The sequence below is a fragment of the Magallana gigas genome, chromosome 1, assembly GCF_963853765.1.
Source record: "Magallana gigas chromosome 1, xbMagGiga1.1, whole genome shotgun sequence".
NCBI classification, from domain to species: domain Eukaryota; kingdom Metazoa; phylum Mollusca; class Bivalvia; order Ostreida; family Ostreidae; genus Magallana; species Magallana gigas.
The window spans coordinates 27,390,334-27,413,797 of NC_088853.1; the positions used below are offsets into that span (position 1 = coordinate 27,390,334).

At 32.5% G+C, this 23,464-nt stretch overlaps 1 protein-coding gene across 1 annotated transcript; it reads left to right on the plus strand.

The window, feature by feature from the left end:
* Window positions 1–3,739: 3,739 nt before the first annotated feature.
* On the plus strand, window positions 3,740–22,863 carry LOC105346814 (protein draper). Its single transcript, XM_066065346.1, has 21 exons — window positions 3,740–3,885; window positions 9,091–9,211; window positions 9,592–9,693; window positions 10,497–10,597; window positions 10,684–10,785; window positions 11,486–11,630; window positions 12,825–12,967; window positions 13,153–13,222; window positions 13,496–13,678; window positions 14,119–14,231; window positions 14,714–14,877; window positions 15,151–15,259; window positions 17,436–17,582; window positions 18,072–18,209; window positions 18,617–18,748; window positions 18,880–19,008; window positions 19,361–19,450; window positions 19,941–20,153; window positions 20,587–20,892; window positions 21,298–21,414; window positions 22,297–22,863. The coding sequence occupies exons 2-21, from the start codon at window positions 9,099–9,101 to the stop codon at window positions 22,344–22,346; spliced, it is 2,667 nt and encodes an 888-aa protein (XP_065921418.1). The 5' UTR covers window positions 3,740–3,885; window positions 9,091–9,098; the 3' UTR covers window positions 22,347–22,863.
* The last annotated feature ends 601 nt before the right edge of the window (window positions 22,864–23,464 follow it).

Sequence of the window (23,464 nt, forward strand, 5' to 3'; positions counted from 1 at the left end):
CACACAACTAGACTTATTTGTAATAATGAATTAAGCAATGATTTGGCGAGTGAAGAAATTATTACAGTCTCCAGACTTTGGCTTAATTCCCCCTGCAAAAATAATCAACAGAGTAAGGTTTGCTCCCAGGAGTCGACTTATAGACGAAATAATAAGAGCTGAAGAGGTCCATTTACAATTGCAAGTGTTTCACGCTCACCGGGTGATGCTGCTCAGAAGATGGTGGGAAACTTCTAATACAAGTGGGCAAAGATAGTTGTATAAGGATGTTTAAAGATTGAAGTTTCCTTTTTTATAAAAATATCTCATCCTAAGTTTAGGACAAAACTATCTTTCACACCCCTTTAGAAGATATAAAATGTGCATGTTGATATGTTTATACCTTAATGTTACTTCAGGTTATGACTTTGAATATAAAAACAAATTAGACACTACACTGTATCCCGTCGACCAATTCCATTGTGGGAAGCTCATCACATAATGTGTGTTTAATCAAATATTTTTGTTTTTACTTTGTTTCTGCTTAGAATTGTGGTGAACTAGCTGTTTCATCTGACAAAACAAGAAACAGACAAAAGATGAAAAATTCAAAAGTTAAAAACATGCATGTCTGATATCTTATGTACAAAAAATTGAAGATAATAAAAAAAAATCACTAGTAATCCAAAACTTATATCTTAATATCTCCCAACCGCTTTCAAAATACCATTTCAGGCTCTCCCAGCCTAATGCTTACATTTTACATTACTTTGCACTTACATTTAGAAAAAATACCGAAAGGTTAACCATTTTTTTTTTAAAGAAAGCAATTGTTTAAATAAGAGAAAAGGGTCATGATATTGGCGTTTTTACAAAATCCTACGATAAGTAGTGAGACCTAAATGTGCGTGGCACCATTATGATAAAAAAATAAAATAAAATACATTTAGATAATAAATAAAGTATTTTCATGTTACAGAGAGTGTTAAACTCAGCAATGTTTAAAAGTTAACCTTCGAATAACTGGTTCGAAACTTAAATAGATATTTGCCTCAAGACAAATGACGAAGTCTTTTGCAGATAGCTAATCTTTATACACAAGTGTGAAGTCTGAAAATAAAAGGGAGGTAACAATATGCAAGTAAAAAAAGCAATTATCTGCACAAAAAAACTATAACTATCAAGAGTTCCAAGCGAGTAAAATTCAATGCAGGTAGAAAATAAAGCAAGCATTGTTGACCTATTTATTACACTTCTGTTTAGAATTAGGTATTACTTTCAATACATAATGGTATCGTTTTTTATAACTTGTAGAGTTATAACAGAAACAAAACCAATTCGCCGTTACATTGCGTGAGTAAAGACCGTAAGTAGATATTAAAAATAAACAATTAGTCCTGTCTCCAAACAGGATGCAGTAAATCTATCATTACGAGTAAGACATAGGTTGAAATTATTGTAAATACCGTGGAAACATTTTTATTCGTGAGGGTAAATGTTCGTGGACAGCCAACATTTTCCTGGCTCATTGGGACGTAGTTTCGTTAGTAGCAAGTTCGGGATAATTTTTATTAAGTGTTAAACAAATGCTTGTATATACATTCTTTGGGATGAAAATTCGAGGGCATGGGTTATCCATGAGAGTTACAGACATTGGTCCCCCCAAGAACAATGATGATTCCACAGTACCAAAGTATTTAAAGTTGCACTACAAATCTTGATCATAACTGGTCACGAGCGTGTAGCGGGAAAAATGATGCAAAGAATCGTGCACACCTCTAAACACAGAAGAGTTCTAACCTTACTTGTGATAAATTTGTACATAATATGATTGGCACAAAACAACTAATAGAACAATAGACATAAATATGGTTGCTTCATGGTTTCATTGTTGAGTTTTGAACTTCACAGATATCTGAAATAATAATTTCTGCATCTGAAAATGTTACCAAGAAAATAAGATGTTTTTGGAAATGAACTGATTTTCATTCTATGCTGTTGTTTATTTGTTAAATTGAAATTCTGTTTGATTTTTATCTTTAAAAAAAACTTAAAACAAATTGTGATTATCACACAGGTTGATAATCACAGTTGTTATGTTTTAATCAGAGATAAAAGAACAGAGGAAATTCAAACTACATAGTTGATATAGAAATTAAATACAAATGGGTTAAATAATACTCTTTATTTTATCTCCTGTAAGTCCTTCAATTATTTGCTGGTAGAAATTTGTGAAAACAATGCACTGTTATGCAGAATATCATTTCTTACCGTCTTCTGTACACCGAATCAACAGACTAACCCGATAACAAACCCGATTGTAATAATACAAAAGCCCTGTCGATTAAATTAACAACACAATGCTTGATACTATTTTACAGAACTTATTTGTTTGTTATAAACAATAAAAGGAATAGTACAAGTAATGCACGATATTATTACTGACTACATACTTTCCTCGTTTATTCAAAACACACCGAACCCAATAACGAACCCGAACATTAAAAATTGGAATATAAGAAATAAATTTTCTCGAAAATATGTCAACCAGACGCTACAAAGGTGTAAACTTGATCTGTAGTTTGACATTTTGAAACTTTTCAGCAAATTTCATATTATTCAAACGCATAAAGAAAAAAAGTGTGGAAAACTGAATTGGGACAGACAAACAGACGGACGGACGGACTGACGGACGCAGAGGAAAGCTATAATCCTCCGGTGAAACCGGTAGGGGGCTAATAAGGAACTATGAGACAGTGTCCTGGTTTGTTTTCTGACGGGTGTATATCTTGCGGTTGTGTCTTTACCACAATAGCAAACCAAATGCTTCGGATTACATTGATACTTGGAAAATCATACGCAGAAAAATTCAAATGACGACATTTCTTGTTTTTTTTTTGGAAATTGACTTTTTGATAGGTAATAAATTCTTCACAGAAAAAGTAATACGTAAAATATCATTTTACATTAATTATCACACATGTATGTTTATGTACGGATGAATGTCACACTGAATGAATGTCACAGGATAGGAGAGGGTGGGGAGTGCGATCGCACCCTGAAAAATTGAAACTACCTAATTATACATTATAAAATTGCCAGATTTAGGCATCCCCCCAATAAAACACAAACTATTTTTATCTCGAATACCCCCCCCCACCCCCCTCCTCTGGAAAAGTTTAATGATCGATGGACTGTAGTTCTTCAATATGTAAACCACCGTCAGCAAACGAAAAATTCGAATTCTCAAGATTTGGTTTACATGCATGTACATGTACATATTCAAAACAGTTATTACACCATATATGCATAATATGCATATGTGGTATAATAACTGTTTAATATTAAAAAAAAAACTTTTTCAAGTTCTAGTATTCCGTCGTACACATCTGGTGAGGAAATTGCAAACCTTTATGTTTTCATAAAAAATGAATACGCCCAACACTGAGTAAAAAGTGGGGCAGCAAACAAAAACCAACACAGTTTTCACAGGGTCGCCGATTCTTAATATTAATTACATATACATGTCCATATACGTTACAAGCACAATTTAAATATGTGAAATTAAACACCCAAATGCCATTTTATTTACGTTGACCTTATTCATAAAAATTTGTGAATAATGCTCTTTGATTCAACAGATGAATCATAATACATATCAAGTTTCAGGGGAGGATAATCTTGATGAAAGAAAAAAGTGTGACATTTAAATCAGGTCTGTTTGACTCAATGGAAATCACAACCGAAACTAGTTCAATGTGGGCTGTTTTAATTACTTTATTTTTCAAAAATTGAGGGGAAAGATTTTAAAATTCCCAATTGAATGATGTTATTTGGTATAAAAATCGTATATTCCTTTAAAAAATGTCCACAATAAACATTGGGTATGTTGACTCCATTTACAAGGTATGTTGCATTATGTCCGTAGGTAAAGCTTTGCACTCATTTAATTTTCAAAATTTTCAATTCTTCTACAAATTTATATATAGAAACCAATCTAACATATACATGTATCACCAAAGTTTGTATTTCATTGCAGTTTATTTGCGCGTTTGTTTATGTAATTCGATTACATTGTCCATCATGCTTTTTGCAGATTGATCTTAAATAACGTGAAATCCCTGATTTTTTTAAGTCTTGGACTGCTGTCCAGTGTTCCTTGCTATTTCGTTATTCTATTGTCACACAAGAAATTTTTTTTCAAAGACAAAAGACGACGGAGTTTAAAACCCAATATTTACCTATGAGTGCAAATTTAAACATTTGTAAATTTACACACATGAGTAACTGCTACATGCTATGCGTTAAGAGGATATTTTCGTATTTATAAACTTCAGTAATTTTGTCATTTAAAAAGAAAGTATGGACAACTTTAGGTTTTTTAATTTTCACAGAAAAGAGGTATTTCCCTACTGACTAATGTTTTGGTTGTTCCCTAATGAAGGAAATTGAAGAAAAGCTCGATCCATTTATCCACACAACAGATCGTTTTTAATTACATTTAGGTCGAGGATTGGTTTCATAAAATTTGAATGAAGATGAAAAAAGATGTAGGAGAAGCTAGAAAATGTTTTGGTCCTAGCTCTATAGACTGCAGAAGAGCTATCGCATTGATCTCTTCATAAACTTCATACAAACAATTTACAGCATTTTTCAAAAGAGTGATACGAAATGTGGACCTCAATTTTCTGATACCGGTGTTCATTAGGAGAGGGGGTTATTAATATTTTTATCGTTGTTTTTCCGTCTTTCTGTCGGTCTGTCTGATCAACTATATTTTTCATTCTTTTTTGTTTCGTTATTGTTTGGAAAATTGATTTGAAGCTTGTATCGTAGCTAAAGCTATATATTGAGAAACTACATATCAAGTTTGAGCTTTGTTAGGATTGATCAACAGATGATGGCAAAATTATGTTTAAACGATTTGTTTCTTAATCGGTTTTGTTTCTCAAAAATCTTTTGACGAATTTTCTACGAGAATGGGGAAGGAAGGGGGTATTGCGTATGCAATACACCCAAACCGCTCGATTTAATTAAAGAAAATATGTAGTTGTTGTAATGACATTACACAGTTAACTATTTTTAATTATGTATTGCATTCACATTGATCTAAATGTAAACACGGTTTTAATAGGTGAAATAAGAAACGCCAGTTTCAATTTATTCACAATTTTTTATTTTGTCTTTAATCTATTCTTTTTATATATATAGATGATTCATAATATATATCGAGTTGCAAGAGGGCATATCATTGATGAAAGATAAAAAAGTGTGACATTTAAATCACGTCAGTTTGGCTCAATAGTAATGAAAACCAAAACAAGCTTAAGTTTTTATGTTTATATCATAAATGCTGTGGGCGAAACGTTTCCAAATTCCCCACATTAATGTTCTTTAGTATGATTTAGTATAATTTCACACAATGAACATTAAAGGGGCATGGTCACAATTTTTGACAAAAATTATTTTTTCCGATTTTACTGTTTTCAATGCTTAAGTAAGGCATTTTTAATACGCAACCAGAATTTGAGTGTCTTTCTTTGAGTTATAGGTTAATTACAGAGCTTAACATTCTTAACTTTGTAAACAAAGCTTTTGTTTACATTTTGAATGTTGAAGTGAAATGTATGTATTAAACATTAGGAACTGTTTATTTATGCTTTAAATGATTAAGAAGATAGACAAATCAGCTAAAAAATTGATTTGTATAATTGAACCTATGTAAACAAACACAGGGCACGAGCCTTGTTTACAAAACAAAGCATTGTGAGCTCCGTATCTTGCTTATAACCTAATGATGGCTCTTAAATTTCAAAAGATCATTAGAAATGCATTTCTAAAGCATTGTAAACAAGCATTCTGGGAGTATTGCATAAGCAATACACGTCCCCTACCGGTTTGTAGAAATTTGTGAAAACAATGGACTGTTATGCAGAATATCATTTCTTACCGTCTTCTGTACACCGAATCAACAGACCAACCCGATAACGAACCTGATTGTAATAATACAAAAAAAACGCTGTCGATTAAATTAACAACACAATGCTTGACACTATTTTACAGCACTTATTTGTTTGTTAAAGCTGCTTGGTCCGATTTTATATCAAATTTTATGCACGCGTTTAAACTATGGCTATGCTTAATATATGTATAATAATAGACATTGCCGTAGTTTTTTCCAGTCAATTATGCCAAATTTCAGTGAAGAAAAATATGTACAACATTTGCTAACAAAACAAACGACATTAAAAGGTACCGCGTTATTTCGTCTCACGTTAAATTTCACCCCTGACGACGAGACGGGTTCGGTTGCATTACAACTCTGACAGCGCTTTAAATAAAGGTCGAAATGATCAGACAAATTACAAATAAACATGGGTTCGTTTTGTTCGCTGATATTTCTGAAGTCTGCGTTCTTTACAATCGATGCATAGCATGCGGGTTGAATAACCCCAATTATTCGAGGACGAAAGAAAGCGGTTTCCTTTTCTAAACAATCCCGTGATGCATTTTGATTTGTTTTTTCGTTTTCCCAAAAAGAAATTATTTTTATTTACTTTGAATATTTCTAACTTTGAAAGGAGACTGACTCTGCTGGTGTAAATAGGAGAAAGTCCTTAACTTTCTAAGATAATTGGTTTGTATGGAAAAAAAATTGATACTGTAATAACAAAAAATTCGGACCAAGCAGCTTTAAAAACAATACAAGGAATGGTCCATGTAATGCAATATATTATTACTGACTACATACTTTCCTCGTTTATTCAATACACACTGAACCCGATAACAAACCCGAACATTAAAAAAATTGAATATCAAAAATAAATTTTCTCGAAAATATGTTAACCAGACACTACAAAAGTGTAAACTTGATCTGTAGTTTGACATTTTGAAGCTGTTCAGCAAATTTCATATTATTCTGCAAACGCATAAAGAAAAAAAAGTGTGGAAAACTGAAGTGGAACAGACAGACGGACGGACAGACGGACTGACGGACGCAGAGGAAAGCGGTGAAAACCGGTAGGGGAGTAATAATAAAAAAAGAATTTGACCAAAATCGTGACCATGACCCTTTAGGCTCTGTTATGGAAACTGCATTTACAAGGTCTGTTGCATTATGTTTGTACGAAAAGCTCTCGTTTAATTTCCCAATTTTTCAATACTATATATTGTTAAAAAAACCCACTTGATATATGTAAATTTCGCAAGTCGATTGTTTAATTCGATTATACCGTCCTTCATGCTGTTTGTCGCAGATGGTTTAGTTCATTACTTTATGTTTTGTTTTGGTCACGGGTTGTTCTTCTTAAATGTTCTTTCTTGTTTTGAAATCATAATCATGGGCATTACACTCTTTCCCAAATGAAGGTGATAGCCAATCCGTTGCAGTAGAGTATGTATTACATCGCTTAGACAGGTGGACGCAATATTTACTCGATATACGTTTTCCCAGTGAGTCCTGACAGCTGTCAGAAAGCAATCATGGTGCAAAAATATATTCCACTGACGATAGGTCTAACTCAGTTATAAAGTTCAACTGACGATAGGTCTAACTCAGTTATCAAGTTCAACTAACGATAGGTCTAACTCAGTTATAAAGTTCAACTGACGATAGGTCTAACTCAGTTATAAAGTTCAACTGACGATAAGTCTAACTCAGTTATAAAGTTCAACTGACGATAGGTCTAACTCAGTTATAAAGTTCAACTGACGATAGGTCTAACTCAGTTATAAAGTTCAACTGACGATAGGTCTAACTCAGTTATAAAGTTCAACTGACGATAAGTCCTACTCAGTTATAAAGTTCAACTGACGATAGGTCTAACTCAGTTATAAAGTTCAACTGACGATAAGTCTAACTCAGTTATAAAGTTCAACTAACGATAAGTCTAACTCAGTTATAAAGTTCAACTAACGATAAGTCTAACTCAGTTATAAAGTTCAACTGACGATAGGTCTCACTCAGTTATAAAGTTCAACTAACGATAGGTGTAACTCAGTTATAAAGTTCAACTAACGATAAGTCTAACTCAGTTATAAAGTTCAACTAACGATAAGTCTAACTCAGTTATAAAGTTCAACTGACGATAGGTCTAACTCAGTTATAAAGTTCAACTGACGATAGGTCTAACTCAGTTATAAAGTTCAACTAACAATAAGTCTAACTCACTTATAAAGTTCAACTGACGATAGGTCTAACTCAGTTATAAAGTTCAACTGACGATAAGTCTAACTCAGTTATAAAGTTCAACTTACGATAAGTCTAACTCAGTTATAAAGTTCAACTGACGATAGGTCTAACTCAGTTATAAAGTTCAACTGACGATAAGTCTAACTCAGTTATAAAGTTCAACTAACGATAAGTCTAACTCAGTTATAAAGTTCAACTGACGATAAGTCTAACTCAGTTATAAAGTTCAACTGACGATAAGTCTAACTCAGTTATAAAGTTCAACTTCATTGAAATATTACAACTAAACAAAGTAACAACTCCATCATCCCCTGTTATTTTTTTATCCCAACATAGCCCCTATATGTATGAAGTATTTTACAACACAACTCAAAAGATTGACAAGAAATGTGGATATGGTTCCCTTCAATTTCTATTTATTATCGTCTTCCTGTCTGCGTGTTGGTCTGTCTATTTTAACCTTGGTCTCAAGACTTTTTTGGTTATTTGGTTATAGATTGAGGAATTGAATTGAAGCTTCCGTTGTAGCTTCATCTTAAGAAGTTTGAGTTTTGTTAAGATTAATTATCAGATGATGATGAAAATTGTCTTTATCAAACCGGTTTCGTCCTTTAAAAGATATATTTCACCGAATTTTCTCAAATAAATCGACAATGGAGAAGGTACAGGATGTCGGTAAGGGATATGGAAAGCTTATGCAATACACTTATTATTATATATATTATATATTATTATAATATTATTTTTCTTTAATAAGATATGTAATAATTACATACATGCACATGTTTAGAAATGAACATTGAATCTCACTTTCAATTAAAAAACAGTTTCACTTAGAATATTTTTCTTGGGGACAGTGTGAAAGAGAACTTTGTTTCCCTCTAGATCTCCTCCTATAATTCATTGATTTTTATTTTCAGAGTACAACATGATGCCGTGTAACCAATATCTCGTCAAGATCTCGTTGTTGTCGTTATCTTTGGTCAGTGTAACTCAATGTCTGAGTGAGGGAGATCCAAATGTCTGTCATAAACCTGTGTCGTAAGTTTTTCAGCGTTTCTTATCATGAATTTTATTTATGAAAAAAGTATAATTTTTATTGCTGATTTGTTTATATATTTTGTGTACAAAATAACTATTTCTATTGAAATGTTATTTGTAGAGATACTGTATTAAGAAATAAGTGTTTTTGAAGTCTATATTTGGTTTATGTTTTTATTGCTGCACATATATGGTCACTTGTTTAATTTCTCAACAATTTTATTTCACTTTAATGATAAATTACAGAAAATATTGTTTCTTCTGTATAAAATAGTCCTTATAAAAGTCAATTATCTATGTCATATTTAAAAGGGTCACGCCCAGATGGTCAGCATTTACAAGAACTGAATAGATGTGATTTTATCTGCATTGCTTTACAGATATTTGAAGACGATTACAACAACCACTGCTGAATCATACCAACGGTGTTCAAAGACCTGGTGTTGGGACATTTCTAAGGGGTTCCATTGTACTGAATGCAGGTAGTGACATCAGGGCATGACAGCATTTTGTGACCGAACTATAGCTTTCAAAATTATCAATATCACGGATGAATTACAGCTATCTAACTACATGTACATATATTTCATAGTACAAGTCATAAAATATCTTTTTTTTAAATAATTACATTGCAAACAAAAACCCATTTTATTTGATAACTTTTTTACATACTTTTGAAAACTTGAGTTTTCTCACAATTTCTAGTTATACCGATACTTATTTCAGATCCTTGTATTTTTACCTCTCCTTCTGCTTCCCAGCACTCAGCTCTTTGCATGCTGCACTAGGACCTTGTGTACACATGTACTCTAATTATTTCGTTGTACTAAGTGCTAGTTAGTAAACAAGTAACGTCACTTGAAGTAGTGAACATGAACCGAATGAGGAAGTCCGAGAGAATGTGTAAACAATTAGTGGTAAAATTAAAAAAAAAATGTTGTTACAATCTAAAACTACTTTTCTATTTAAATTTCCACAAGGCGCTACACTCCCTCCCCATCCGGAAAAGGATTTTGAGGATTGGCAAAAATATTTGTTTGTTTGTCTGTTTGTTTGGGTTTTTTCCTGACAAGGTTTCGGTTAAGTGTCTAACCCCATCTGATTAGCCAATCAGAAAGCGCGTTACAACCAGAATTAAATTATGATGATCCTTTCTTAGAATATATTTTAAAATACTACATTATTAAACGCTACCAAATTCATCAGAGTATTTTTTTCATTCTGATGGAAGTCATTTAACCGAGCTGTATTTAAAAAGTCTATAACTGGTGATACCTTTTTGTAGAATGCTGTATAAGGTCGGATATAAACAGGAAGTACTCACTCTGTATCGGAAGGAGTTTTATTGTTGCCCTGGTTACTTCCTTGTGTACGACCAATGTATTCGTAAGTTTCTTAGATTTCCTACACTTACAATAAGCAAGGAGGGGTGATTTAACAGAAAATAAAACACTATGTGTATATATTTTCAGACTGTCCGACAGGCACCTGGGGACCGAATTGCCAGAAACAATGTGATTGCAGCGGCCATGGCCGATGCGATCCGGATTCAGGGCACTGCATCTGCGCAGCAGGTAGAACAACCAATTACATGTAGAACTGCAAGTAATATTTAACACTCATCCAGTTTTTAAGAAGATGTATTAGATTTAATTAATATCTGTAGACTACCTTCGTGTTATTTATTTTTATAAAAATTGTTCGAACACCCTCCCCCGACCTTTTCTGTGACGTTTTGTCTGTTTTGGGTCTGTATCCCCTTTTCCATTTGTATGTGTGTCTCGCTCAACTTTAAAAAATATCTCCTTTTCATTACTCCCCTCTTTCTCCCTCTCTTATCATCATTCTTTTTGGTATGATTAAAATGGATAAATTTGATAGATTGATAATAAATATAAAGTTTTATTATATATAATCAATATATGATATTAATATATTAATATTAATGATTCATGGGCAACGTACATTTTTTTAGTAAGATAATTGACTATGATGAAGCATTAATTCTTCATTACACAAACGTTTTATTGTTTCTTCGCTCTTTGACATTTATCATAAAAATCAACCTTCTAAACGTAAAACTGTACATACCATGTTAATGATACGGAAATACATATTCATTTTTGTTCTCTCCATTCAATTATTGATTTTTTTTTTGCATTAGTTTTTACAATTTCTATAAAATAAAAAAAAGTTCCTATCTAAAATGTATTTTCTAACCGATGTTGAAAACGATATAACCCCTACATTGTTCAGTTGGCTTTCCTTTGGTAGGTTACACAGGAGAGCGTTGTCAAACTAAATGCCCGGAAGGATCCCATGGACCTAACTGTCAGCTGTTGTGTCAATGCAAGAACGGCGCCACGTGTAGTGTAACTAATGGCGCATGCTTCTGTCCACCCGGATATCATGGGACACTGTAAGACTCACATTTGAATAGAGATACCCCTTCTTCACGCTGTTTTTAAAAGTAAACTTCTACAGATACTAGTCTCTGTTAAGTTTTAAGTTCAACCTAATTACCGTTAGGTTCTAAAAAGTTCTAAAAATAACATATCAGTGGCACAAAGTCAATATCTGCGTGATAACAATGTTATACGGTACAGTAGATGGGAACCTAATCGAAGAACATAAATGCACTCATTAAAAGTAGACAGTCAGCAAAGGACAATATCTCCCCCCCCCCCCAAAAAAAAAAAAAACCCAAAAAACCACACACACACAGTGACGTACTAATTTAGAAATGACGTCATGAATATTGTGTCATATTTTGATAAATTGATGTTTTGTAGCAAAATATGGGTGTTTTCCTATGGTTTTTCGACTGGTAACATCAAACATGGGCTTGCTCAAGTACCATTTTTTTAGTATGATGGGTATAATTATATGACCAAAACATATGTGAAAATCGTACTTGAGCAGACTTGTGCTTTATACTTCCGCATGCAAAAAAATAAAATAAAAATGACAATATTTCTTTGCAAAATTGCGGGAATTAGCTCAATTAGGTGACGTCATAGATAAATAGCGAATGGGCTATAACTCAAAATTAATGTAAAAGGCATCCTCTGAATACAGATTTATGAAGATTTGATTTTTATACATGTACGCTACTATTTAGATTTTCGTTGGAATTAGGGGCAGATGTTTAACCATACCAAATATAGTCTTTTGACTCACTCCAAACAACCAATAATGAAACTGCAGCCCTGCTCTAATGCTACCCTTTGCATGTACAAATAATCCAGAACAAAGGACGTTCATATATTGTGACCGATAATCAAGATGTGGAACGGAAATCGGTATGGACAGAAACCAACTCCTTTGTTATATATCATTGATCCTTTGGACAAACATCGAATCGAAAATGTAAACAGTAAAGTCCCCCCCCCCCCCCACCACCACCTGAGAAGTAAGTTTCTTTGCCAGAGAGTGTTAGTTCAGGGCGGATGTCAGTAACTTTAACATTTGATTTTCTAACGGGGGAATCTAGACTTGATGTACCCCCGTCCCTTGAGATTTATGCAGAAAAAGCACATACTATACGTTAATAGTGAAGAAGGAAGAGATGATTTTATAATGGTTGGAATTTTTGTTTATTCTAACAAAATAGGTGTACAAAAGAGTGTCCTATTGGATTTTACGGAGAATTCTGCTTAAAAGAATGCAACTGTGAAAATGGCGGCACTTGTGATCCCGTGACAGGCAACTGTAGCTGTGTACAAGGGTTTGTTGGACCAACGTGTGTTGTAAGAGGTCAGTTTAAGCTTCGAAGATTATACATAACTATAAAGCAAAACAAAATATTTTCTCGTCGAATTGTTTACGTCGTAGAAACGTAAAGGTTTGTCTTTAGCATATATGCTTATCTACTTTGCATAAAGAGCGATCACTTGCCATATTCAGAAATCATGTGACATTTGTTTGTTTTTAATATAAAGCCTGTGATGACTGGAAGTATGGAAAGAACTGTAACAGTCCCTGTCAGTGCAACACCACATTTTCAGACAAGTAAGCTTAAAAACCAGAATTAAAACAATGAATAAAAAGAATATCCGGTCATAATGCACAAATAATTCTACTGGACCCTAAATATTCCCCCAAGCGTTAATTATACAAGTCTTATTACATCCAGCAAATCACAGAAATTAAACATCGGTGTTCTGCCTAGAGAGGAAAACCTCTATGTAGAAGCCAACGATTCGACTGAAAGTACATTTCAAAGGTGTAATGGTATTTAAGCAACATAAATTCGGTTTTTTCCCCCAATTACAATTATTATAGCTGTCATCCGGGTACTGGAGAGTGTGTCTGTAGCCCTGGTTACAGCGGAGTCACGTGCAGCGAACCATGTCCGGCGCCAAAGTATGGAGAAAAGTGCGGGAAACAGTGCAACTGCTTAAATGGCGCTCTCTGTCATCACGTGACTGGGGAATGTCAGTGTGAGAAAGGATACATAGGCCAAAGGTCAGTTTGAATAACCAAAACTCATCTAACGATTCAATGGATTCATGACGATACCTGTTGTTGTATGATATTGATATAATATAACTTTATATATTTTGTGGTGTTCTCAAATCTTAGTAAACTCAACTTATGACCTTTCATTAGATTTAGAACCATTTTAACAGCACCTTAGACTTTCAGTAGAATGTAACTATCTATTTCTATTAACAAATTAAAATGTCGCTGGTTTCAAGCGGAATATACACACAATTGCGTAGTCTTCGTTCAAAAGCCAGACAAACCTTGTTGATTTCAGAGAGCCATGACTTAGTGGCCAGCAATGAAATAGACAGGCCTACGACACATTGCTGTTTGACACAACAACCCAATGTCCAAGCTCTTGTTAAAATGGTTCTATATTGACGAAGTTTTATGTTATAACGTCGCAACTTTTGTTCCAGATGCAATCAGACGTGCCCTCACGGCTGGTTTGGTAGAGACTGCTCTCAGATGTGTACCTGCCAAAATGGCGGTGTATGCAATTTTATTAATGGCTACTGCGACTGTTCACCGGGTAAATGTTTAACATTCGAGCTTCATAAACCATTAGATGAATTTAGTTTGCAAAATACAAATTTATCCGGCATCGATTGACCCTTCGTAATACTGTTTATTTGTAGAGTAAATTGACCTTTATGGGCAATGATCTAGCGTGTAGATAACTATTTGACATAAACAATTTAATATGTCGTTACGTCATATTTCACAAACGTATGCCAATTTGCCTCGAAAAAAAAAGCAGTAACGCTGTCAGTAAAAGGGTATATAAACATGAACATCACAATCAAAAACGAATTAAAATATTTATGTATAAAACATTCTGCATAAATACAATTCATAAACTCTTGGGTACTTATAAAATGGGTACAAGTATAACCCGTAAAATATTCCTTTTCATCTGCTGCACGATGCCATGATTAGAAATATATTAATAAGGTTCTCTGAAATTAAAAAAAACCAGGTTGGACAGGATGAATTATGTATTTGTTTTTGTAGGATTTATAGGTCTGCATTGTGAAAAACCCTGTAGCGCTGGTTACTATGGTTACAACTGCACCAAGAAATGTGACTGTCTGAATGATGAGTACTGTAACCCTAGAAACGGCGAGTGTCCTTGTCGCCCTGGGTATGAAGGCCCGAAATGTGAAAACCAGTGCAAGGTAAAATTAGCCCCATTTTTATTTCAAAGTTTCTTCTCGAATTTACTTAAAACGTTACTTCTAGTTTAGCCTCTTACTTTTGATTTTCATTAAATTCAAAATAACAAAACTCCCTTCTATTGGTTTGTCACTTAGTTGTTTTAAAGACGGTCTTAGAAATAATGTGGCCCAATTAATTAAAACATTTCTCTCATTGCAAAACCAATTAAACAGAGTAATTAGACAACAAGTAATGAAAATAATACATTTTGAAGCGGTTTTTTTTTTCTTTAGAGATGGACCTTTGGTCAGAATTGTGGACAGAGATGTGGTTGTGACATAAAACATAGCTACACGTGTGGGGGAGAGAACGGGGAGTGTTTCTGTGACCCAACGTGGTTTGGTGAGTTTTTATTTATTAACTGGTTCATTTATCGATACGTATTCCAACGATTCTCATATACATGGAATAAAAATAACAAAGACCTGTATAAAATCGCTCGGTATTTACCTGGGACATGATAAAACTGTATGCTATGAAAAAAATTGGATAAGTAAACTAGAAAAAACTAGAAAAAATACTAAGTGTCTGGAAAAGACGAAATTTAACCATATTTGGTAAATGCACTGTAGTCAATACCCTAGCAATATCAAAAATATTATATAATGCCAATATTTTTGAAAACCCTAACAGTGACTTTTTTAAAGCTGCTTCTAAACTTATATATAACTTTATTTGGAAAAAGCGAGACCAAATTAAAAGAAATACTCTAATTGGCAATATTGAACAAGGTGGAATAGGTGTTATTGATATTGAAAGCAAATTTCATGCTGCTAAAGTGTCATGGATAAGTAGAATATTAAATGAAAACAGTGTTATACATAGAGCACTTAGTGCAGTTATGAGACAATATAAACTTGCTATCTCTGATATTTTAAAAACAACAGAATACAACTTTTTGGAATCATCATTTTTCAAAATGCTGAAACTTCCTGTTTTTTACGGAAATGTATTTTCAGCTTTTAACAGATGTAAAAAACAAAAAAATGTGAATACGCTAAATAGAGACGAATTCCTGAGTCAATTTATATGGAACAATAACCTTTTCCAGTATGAAAATAAACCACTATGTTTTGAAAATTGGATAAAAAGTGGAATTTTGTATGTTAAAGATATTTTTGATGAAAATGGAGAGTTTTATGATATGATGTACTTTACACAAAAACTGGTTAGAAAAAACAATATCTTATGTGAATATATCATGCTTAGAAAAGCATTTAAAGCTTATAAAGAAAAATTTGACTGCAGCTATTCAAAATACGTCAAAATCAAACATTGTGTATCTTTTTTATTTCGAAACAATACCGTTAATTCAGTTAACAATGTTAAAAGTAATTTTTACTATTCATTGTTTATTGATAAAAAGTTTCAAAAACCAATATACGAAAATAGATGGAGAAAAGTTTTTAACGACACATTATGTCTATTGGAAAATGTGTATATTGCAAAAATCAAAGAAATATATGAAAAAAGAATCTCAGAATTTAATTACAAACCTCTTCATGGTATATTGAACAATAATGTATGTGTCAGTAAATGGAACAAAACTGCCTCTCCATTGTGCGAAGTGTGCAATGTTAACGAGGATATAAAACACCTTTTGTATGATTGCAAAATTGTCAAACATTTCTGGGAGAGAATAAGCATGTACTTAAAATTTGATGTCACATGGAAAATTGTTGTACTAGGTTTTTACAATGAAATTAACGAGAAAACTTCTTTTTTGAATAACTTTTTGTCTTTCATTAGTTTTACAATATATAAATATAAAATGAAATGTAGAATTCAGAAAGAAAGAATGTGTGAGCAAGACCTAAGGCACAAGCTTAAAAATACTCTTTTTCTCCAGAATGTAATTATCACCAGTATTGGTAGAAATAAAAACGATTTTTATAAAAATGTTGGAAACTTTCTATCATTTCAAAACAGTATATGAAGTACCATATTTTTGATATATGATATGTGATACAGTAATACGATGTATGTTTATGATAAATACTAATTATTATAATTATTGTACAATAGATTTAATATGTATAACAATAGTATTTTTTTTTCATGCATGTAAAACTATGCTTATTACACAGAAGATATATTTATACGATACGAGTATCAAAATATGTATGTTTTGTGATGAAGAATGATTTTAATAAAAGATAAATAAAAAAAAAAAACGTATCTTAAAGGTAAATGTTTTAGGTTTTATAAAATTTCTTCAAGAATTTTAGTTGTATCACAACTTGCTAATCAAATGAACTGCATTCACAGGCATACTTTAAACCAACATTTGTGATACATTTACAAGTGAAATGCACTGTCATAAGTTTATCTGTGAATTTATTTAACTTTTTTTTCAAATTTAAACTCATGACAGTGCATTTCACTGAACTTCACATGAACTTGGAATAATCATTTTTTTCTTTTTTTCAAATCATGTTTTATAAAGTATATAAAAAAATTATTACATGACATTCTTAAATTCTAGAACAATATTATCGTGCTATTGCTTTTTCGAAAGGTGTGAATTGTACGAGCAAATGCAAGGACGGTAACTGGGGAGACAATTGTGATAAAAATTGCACGTGTTACAATAGAGGGTCATGTGACCAGGCGACCGGAACTTGTATTTGTAGGCCTGGATATCACGGCAGTGATTGTTCAAAAGGTAATTATCATAAAAAAGAGAGGCTTGAATAAGTTCAACGATAGCTTAATACAACTCAATTCTCAACTCAGATCTTAAAAAAAGAACATGAATTTTAAGCAATATATATTAGACTTGAGGCTGAGAATTGCTTTGAGGAAAGCTGGTGACGGTGGGGACTAGTGTTATCGAATATTCAATTTTAACTTATATTATATTGATATTTCAAAAAGATTAAGTAAAAGGCAAAGACATACCCCTTCATGTTTAAATATTGTTTCATATGTTCAAAAAAATGACTATTTTCAAAAATGGTTAAAGAGATGTACTCAAAAAGAGAAAAAAAAATGAGGTTAGAAAAGGAGACATACGTGATGTAACGAGGTATATCTAAAAAGAAATTTGCAAAGTGAACGTTTTAATTCTGCATAAACATAATGTACTGTGGGCAATGCATAAACTAACGATCTTGATATTATGTCAACTGTCTATTTCTCCTCATTTTTGAAGCATGTGACGAGGGTTACTTTGGAAACAGCTGTCGATTTCAGTGTAAATGTGAGGCTACTCAGACCTGTGACCACGTGACAGGCCAATGTATTTCACCCACGTGTCCGGCTGGACTCACGGGGCCCACGTGTCAATACAGTAAGAACGCTTTATAGAAGTAATGCCAAACGAAACTTATATAAAAGTAATATTGCAGGCTATAATATACAATATAATAATATATAATATATAATATGTTATTTTATTTCATTTTTCAGAAAAACTTACATTGCTTTCAATTTTATGATTCTTAAGTGATAAAGATAATTTATTAGTTTCTCAATAAAATTGATTTGTTTCTTATTTTCATATGTCTACAACATGATACTGCTCGGTTTTAGCAATTTGACTCACTTTTGATTGTATATAGACATTACATTCAATAGGTTTATATATTCACTGAATGAACTTCTGTAGCGTTTTGATTGGTTAATTTAAAATCAGTTTTACCAAAGCTTTGTTTTAGTAGTTGTCTTTGATTGGTTCATTTCTTTATATATTTGCAGCCTGTCCATTGGATCGCTATGGAGTGCGTTGCAACGAAACTTGTCCATTGTGTAAAAATTTGGGCTTCTGTCATTCCCAAAATGGTTCCTGTATTTGCTTTCCCGGGTTCTTTGGAACTCTATGTGAAAAAGGTAAGTACTTCGATATTGTTTTATGTAATTGTTACTCTTTTATATCTTTGTATCTTTCGGCAATGTTGTTGTCTACAGCAGTTACATGAATATACCACTAAGATCATATAAAGTATTACTTTTACTTTCAGTTTGTCCTGATGGTTACTATGGATACAAATGCAGCGCCAATTGTTCATGTGAAAATGGCGCGAACTGTAGTAAATCTGACGGATGGTGTGATTGTCCCCCAGGTTATATCGGGACCAGCTGTTCTCAGAGTAAGTTACACAGAAGCGTTTTATCATATTTTGCATGTAAATGTCCATATATATACCCTTTCTGTGTTTTACATAAGAAGAGCGACAATCTTCAACTCTCTTTCATATATGATTTGATACATTTTATGGTTTATGATCTTTATCCTTGAAGATTTAAGTGATACAAACCTGATGGTTACTGATGTATTTAATTGTTTACTTTTATAAAATTTTTAAATAAAATTTAATCGATTTGATGCAATGGGCGTAATCGCTGAAATAAGTACTCGCGTAAAAAAAGAATTCTACGGTTATCGTAAGGAAAAACAACTTATGTTTAATTTCATGGATTGTTTTTTTTTTGTGACGTCAGGTTGTCCCGATGGTTATTATGGGAAGCACTGCAATCGGACCTGCCTTTGTGACGTCACACATTTTTGTCACCCGTCATACGGCTGTATACGTGAGTGAAATTTCTGCTTTTTGATAAAAGTGGCACCTATGATACTTACTCTGCTGTACTTATGACAGGACCACTAGAATAAAATTATTTAAACACGTCGGTAATGGTGCCGATTAAAAGTTTACCAAAAAATAGAATACTATAGATGACCTTTGAAATTCTGATAGCAATATTATTTATTCTGGAAATGAGAACTTAATCAAAGGAAACTCACTTCAAATCACCATTTGAAAAATTGTATTTTTATGGCAGATTACTAATATGGAACATATAAAGACTTTCTGTCCTTTTAGATAAACTGTTTAGACCTATAACCCAAACTAATTTAAAGCAAGTAAAAATAGATGTTAGAAAATATGATTCGATTACTTATTAGAATAATTTCTTTTTTTCAAAAATGCATTGTTTTGCGTGAAAAAAAAATGTTTTAGGACAAACCAAGAATATATATGACTTCCATTTATCTTTTTGTTATATTTTCTATTATAAGCACAAGATCGACCCCAAATTGCCAAAGTAGTGAGCAATGTAGAGGAATCATCTTCCCGTGGTCTAATTATCGGAATTACCGTAGCCGCTGTCGTGGTTTTGACTGTTATCATCATCATCATTGTCGTCTACTACAAGCGTCGAGTCGGGCGTCTAAAGTCTGTAAACCGTGCAGTGATGCATTATATACAATCTACCGAAGGAACCGACGCAGGTGATTATACTAATATCGTAATTACAAAGATTATTGAACATGTTGTTTGTGTTATTATAGATACGAGCTGCCTAATAAAAAAAAAACAAAGAAAAAACTTAATTGCAAAATGCACGACATTAGGGAATAAGAGTTTTTTTTATTGATTCGTTTGCACGAAATGCGTTGTATAGTATTGTAAGAAAATATATTTGAAAAAGTAAATAATTGAATGAATGTATGATGAAAAAAACTTAATCCCAATTTTTGGGTAAGACTAGGTACGCTTTCTGAATTTAGATATGAAATGAGTGTTAAATTTAAAATGAAAAGTTTCCAAAAAGCTGAAAAAAAGAAATGTTCAACCATGTCCTTTTTAACATTCCACTGCAATTAAGTGCAATGTTATATATACATGTGTATGTAGTATATATTTTGCTAATTTTCTAAATAGATGGTAATTTACCAGTGCCTGGAATCATAAACCCCGTGTATACAACAAACAACCAGAATGTACCCAACCTTGAGCGGGAAATTCAGCGCCAGCAGCAACAGAGCAACCACCAATGCGCACCTTCCTGTAACGAGAACGAGGTTGCATGCAGTGTTCCTAGTATTGATCCAACAGATGTTAAAAATGTTAGTCTTCCAGTAAATGGAGCATGCGTGACGGTATCATCGACTGACGATGACAGCGAATCAGACAGATACACCACGCTTACAGATATTCAGGCTAAACTGACAGAAATTGATAGAACAGGTGCACGCCATTCATTTGATTAAAACATGCAAGACCTAGCATTTTTTTCAGTCAAATCTACTAGAGTTACTATTACTGTTACAAATAAATTAGAACTGATTTAACAAATTTAAAAAAAAAGATCTGTATTTAAGTACAATACAGTTTTCAATGTTTTTTTTTAAACTCGAATTTTAAAAAAGCATAATATTTTTCTTCTTAAAAAAAATCTGTTTCATCAAGTTCAGCCGGAAAATTACTTGTATATATATTGAATACCGAAACTACTCTGTAAAGTATATTATATACGGCGCCTTTTAAGGTACCTCACTACACCCAGACTTTTATACTTTTTAAGACACTACGTCACAAGATGGCGATTTAAATGTTTTGTTAAACTGTTTATCAAGCATTTTTTTTTTTTAGAAAACGCGGCCTGTGCCAAGCTGGATGCTAAAAACGAAAACAACTACGAGGTCAACTTAGATGACATTGAAGCCCCAAAAAGACAAAATATACCTGACTATGACAACGTATCAATAGGTTTATGACTATTTAGATCTATTCATATAAGTGGGATATTATGTTGGCTTCATTCGATTGCGTTAAATTTGATTAGTTCCTTTCTCTTTTTTAAAAGTAATGATTATTTTTACATGTTGTTAGCAAGTTTATTATTTTAAACAACATAACGGCCACTTTCGTTTTGTAAAAATAAAATATTTATCATACCCCACGTAGCCAGCTTTTGACATGTTCGTCTGTTAGTCCGTTAGTCCTATTGTGTTGTAAGCACAACTCCTTTTAAACCGCTGCACACAATTTCAAGAAACTTTGTAGTAATTTTGGACACCATGAGTAGATTTGCATATTACCAGAAATGTTTGATTACAATATTTTTCTGGAACTTTCAGCCTTTTAAAACTTAAGATTCTCGCCATATACGGAATATATAATGATGATTTTATACTGAATATAGTCATGAACCGATTGTTAACACAACTCCTTAACCACATCACGTAATACTTATGAATTCTCAAAAAGACAAAATCCATAAAATCCATCAGCAGTAAAGACTCAAGAGTTATCTCCGGTTTCCTCCCACATCAGTGGCCCCGTTGCGTTTCATCCATGCCAATAATAGAAAATAATATAAGTTGTAGAACTTGATTGTCAATTGTTGTATTATAGATAAAGTTTAGTTCAGTATCAAGCAGGATTGAACATGTTTCTATTGATACCCATCCACTTATTTTCACATGTTTGTGACAAATATAGAATCAGACATCAAATTGATATCTTTTTAGTATATCTAAATGTTTTATATTAAAAAGTAATGTGCAAACTTCGAATTTAATGGGAAAAAAGGATTTTGTTTTCAGATAACCCACGTTATTTATAAATTGATTATAATTTATATTGAAGAATCTGGCCATGTAATTTCATCCTCTGACATTGAAAAGGTACTTCCATAAGTGTTACAGACTATGGCTATGTATAACGTGACCCTTTTTCGAGACGTTGTCAGTAATGGCAGTGTATCTTTCCAAACAGGAACAATGTTCCTTGTGCTGAGGAATAAAATGTAATATTCCATTCAATCAGAACTTCATTACATTGCTGAAACGAATAAGGACGTAGCGGATATTACATAATCATCATCATGCATGGCTAGAAGTACACTCTCGGAAAATGACGTTATTTATTTGTTAGATAAAAAAGTCGAGTTGTTACTATTACGACATTATTTTGATACGTTTTGGAATACTTGGTGGTCTTTTTGTTAAGCTACAGCTTTTGATGGCAGGCTATCTACTGACATGTAAAACTACTGTATGTGTTGAATGCAGATTTTTTTTTCATTTGTTATGATTCTATTGTGTTCGCTGTTTTATGTATTATATTTGAATTTATGCAGAGTGTGTAATTTATGACTGTTCACAAGTATATTGTTCAACATTTGAGAATTCATCGCATTTAGGATAACTGATTTTAATCATAAATTTATTTTTTTTAAAAGGACGTACAAGTACATGTAAGGAGATAAAGGCATTTACATTCTTACTGCAATAAAGTAAACGCTCTTTATCCCAAGTGCAGTTTCATCGTAATTATTTTTGCAAAACACTTCACTTTAGAAATATTATACAACTTATAATACTTTACATATATAATGCAACGTTAAAAAGTATTGTATTCATATTTCTTACGTTAAGACATAAGCTTAAGTAGATATGATATGTTTCATGTAATCATTTTATTAGTGTGTTATAATTGTAATAAAATAGGGTAAATATTTTGTTATTGATAAAGTGTGCGTAAAATCCTAATATTTGCCTACTGGGAGTAAGAATCGTGACTTTGAAATGGGAAAAAAGATCCATTCTAAACAATCTTTTCTTCCTGTAATTTGCAACTGATGGCTTGTTCAGGAGATTGCTGTTTTATATCTATTTCTACTGTTATGGCTACTTGTCCTTTTTTGTTAAATTTCACTTATAATTGTTTAGAATTGACGTATAATTTTATTGTAGTTCTTTCCATAAAAGATTTGGGTTTTTATTTTGAAAAATGTTCAGTTAGTTTGGAACCG